This window comes from Condylura cristata, unplaced genomic scaffold (assembly GCF_000260355.1).
Source record: "Condylura cristata isolate star-nosed mole 26May11 unplaced genomic scaffold, ConCri1.0 scaffold00040, whole genome shotgun sequence".
NCBI classification, from domain to species: domain Eukaryota; kingdom Metazoa; phylum Chordata; class Mammalia; order Eulipotyphla; family Talpidae; genus Condylura; species Condylura cristata.
The window spans coordinates 1,835,556-1,838,381 of NW_004567141.1; the positions used below are offsets into that span (position 1 = coordinate 1,835,556).

At 44.5% G+C, this 2,826-nt stretch overlaps 1 protein-coding gene across 1 annotated transcript in view; it reads right to left on the reverse strand.

The window, feature by feature from the left end:
* Positions 1 to 1,798, reverse strand: part of TCHH (trichohyalin) — a 5,957-nt gene extending 4,159 nt beyond the window's left edge. Inside the window, exons 1-2 of the mRNA XM_012733243.1 lie at positions 1,661 to 1,798; positions 3 to 977 (exon numbers count right to left, since the gene is read on the reverse strand). Of these exons, the coding sequence (XP_012588697.1) occupies positions 3 to 977; positions 1,661 to 1,798 (1,113 nt within the window). The remainder of the gene's footprint in view (positions 1 to 2; positions 978 to 1,660) is intronic.
* Between the last annotated feature and the right edge of the window lie 1,028 nt (positions 1,799 to 2,826).

Here is a 2,826-nt window from a genome sequence, read left to right on the forward strand (position 1 = left end):
CTCAGCTGCTGCTCTCGCCTCTCCTCCTCCTGGCGCCTCAGCTGCTGCTCGCGCCTCTCCTGCTCCAAGCGCGTCTCCTGTTCGCGCCTCTCCTCGCGGCGTCTCAGCTGCTGCTCGCGCCTTTCCTCCTGCTCCAAGAGCGCCTCCTGTTCGCGCCTCGCCTCCTGCTCGCGACTCTTCTGTTCCCAGCGCGGCTCCTCCTCGCGCCTCTGCTGCTGCCGGCGCCTCTCTTCCAGCTCCTGGCGCTCCTCTTGCTCGCGCCTCACCTCCTGCTCCAAGCGCCTCACATCCTGCTCGCGCCTCTGCTCCCTCTCCAAGCGTGGCTCCTCCTGTGCGCGCCCCTGCCTCCGCAGCTGCTGCTCTTCCTCCAGGCCCCCTCGCTGCTCTTCCTGGCGTTCTCTTTGCCACTGCGATCCCTCTTCGCCGCGTTCGCCCCGAAGCTCCTGCCGCTCGCGCCTCAGCGTCCGCTCTTCCTCCTGGCGCTCGCGCTGCTGCCTCTGCACCTGCTGCTCAAGCCTTCGCTCTGGGTCGCGAAACTCGGGCACCGATCCCTTGCGCCTCTGTAGCTGCTCTTCCTCCTCTAGGCGCTCCTCGCGTTCTCGCCTTTGCCAACGCTGCTTCTCCTCCCGGCGCTGCCCGTCGACGCGCTCACGTCTCTCCTGCTGCTGCTTCTGCTCCTCTTCCTCGGCGAGCTCCCTTTCGCGTTCCTGCCTCCTCTGCCTGCGTTCTTCTTCCAGTTGTCTGTCCTGGGCCTCAAACCTCCTTTGGTCGTCTTGTCTGCGATCTTGTAACGGATCCCCCTTTCTCTCACTCTTGGTTCCCCTCTCACCGAGCCCGGAGGCCTGACTGAGAGCATAATAACAAGCTTGAGCCACTTTGAAAATGAACAGGAGGAATTCATTGAAATCGACGAGTCGGTTACAGTCGCGATCCAGAAGTTCCAGGATCAGATCTACTGTCTCGGGGTCATGTGGTTTCTGAAAAAAGGGAGAAAACAAAAATTTTACAATGCACTACTTACAGGTAGCAAGCTGTGTATAGTTATGGTATGTTAACATTAAAGCTATTAAGAGCATTTAGAAAACGCCCAGCATATAGTCTTGTCTCCGTGTAAAATGTGAACCCTCATTTTAAAGCATTTTTGGTAAATCTTGAATCTTCTAACTTAAGGCTAATCACAAGTTCTCTGAAGCTGGCTGATTAAGAATTAACATCCTCAGGAGAGAAAATGTAATGGAAGTCTATGAAGATCTACAGTAGTCATATTTGTTTGAAGTAGCTGGTATCCCTGAGTTGATTTTTATTCTGTGTTTGAAACATTTATGAAAACACCATGTTAGTAAAGAAGAGGCTGATTTTAATTAGTGAAAGTTGGAAATTTACTTCCCTTCCAAATCTAATTTGGTTGGACATCTTTGGTGATAACTTATCACTCACATTGACTTTGCCATCAAGTACACAAAATACCTGCCAACAATTTCTTTAATACTCAGACTACAGTGCCAAGCAAGTACCTTCAGACTCAGAAATGAATGGGGGATGTGCTATAAAACTGTCATGTGTAAAATAAATATAAAGTCACCATTCCTTGCTTTGGTCTCTTCTAAGACATTTCATAACCTTAAATCAACAGAGATTTCTTTGTCTTGTTATTTCTTACCCGAAGGACGTCTCCAAATTCCATTTCAAGAAGGTTCTTCAAGTCTTTCTTGCTTAGTGCTGCCCCATCACAATCATGGGAGGCATATTTATTGTAAGTTTCAGTGATATCAAGGATGCTTCTCAGAAGTGGAGACATTGTTTTTTCTTCCTTCAAGTTCAAGTAAACCTTGAACAATAAAATAAACAGTAAAATAGCATCAAGAATCAAAGCTCTGTTTCTGATCTTGGGGAGCTTCATTCCCTCTGTTTCAGATAGACCTTTAAATAATTTGACTTTACAACAGTTATCACTTTCAACCTGGGCTTTCAAAGCATTTTATCTTTGAACATTTTACTCAGAAAGAGGAAGAGAAATCCTGAGAAATTTCAAGCCAGGAATCATCTTCAGACCATCCTGTAGTCTTTTGATCGTCCACCTAATCTGGAACATCCATCTCCTTTCTTTATCTCTCTTCTAGTTCCCCAGAATACTTCAGACCAGATAAAGAAGACAGGAGTGTAGAAATTTAAATTTGACGTGTTGCTACTCATAAGCATCTTCCTCTAAAGTTGAACGAGGAGGAGAGGTAAAAGCCACAAGATGAAGGAAGATTTGAGAAAATCTTAAACTGGATAGAAGTACGTACACTCAATTGTAGCAGCAATACTTCAGGTAGTAACTAGCAAATGAAAATTGAATGTGGATTATCTCCGACAGTATAGTCCATAAGAGATCTAAGAATTCACAAGTCATCAGTTGAGATTAAACATTACTTCTTCCTAGTCAAAGATGGCATTGTAATTAATTAAATATACCAATGCAGAAAACCAAGAATACATGTTACCTGCCTCAACTCAAATATCTTACAGATATTCAATTATTGAAAGCACTGAGAGATACTTTCTGGCTAACTACAGAGTCAATGGGTCAAATTTAACAGGAAAACTTTGAATAGTATTGGTCTTATGGTTAGCTTTTGTTAAACCCAAATAAATCTTTTGCATCTTGCATTATTAAAAAACAGGACTTAGCCAAAAGCAGATGTGTATTACACATGAAAACTTCACAGACTAGGTGTGTAGAGTGATTTATCAAGCTGTCTTTTTTACTTCTCAATTCTAATACTTCAGATGCCATAACATTATGATAATAACCATATGTGTAGAAGAACAAATAAAAAGAGA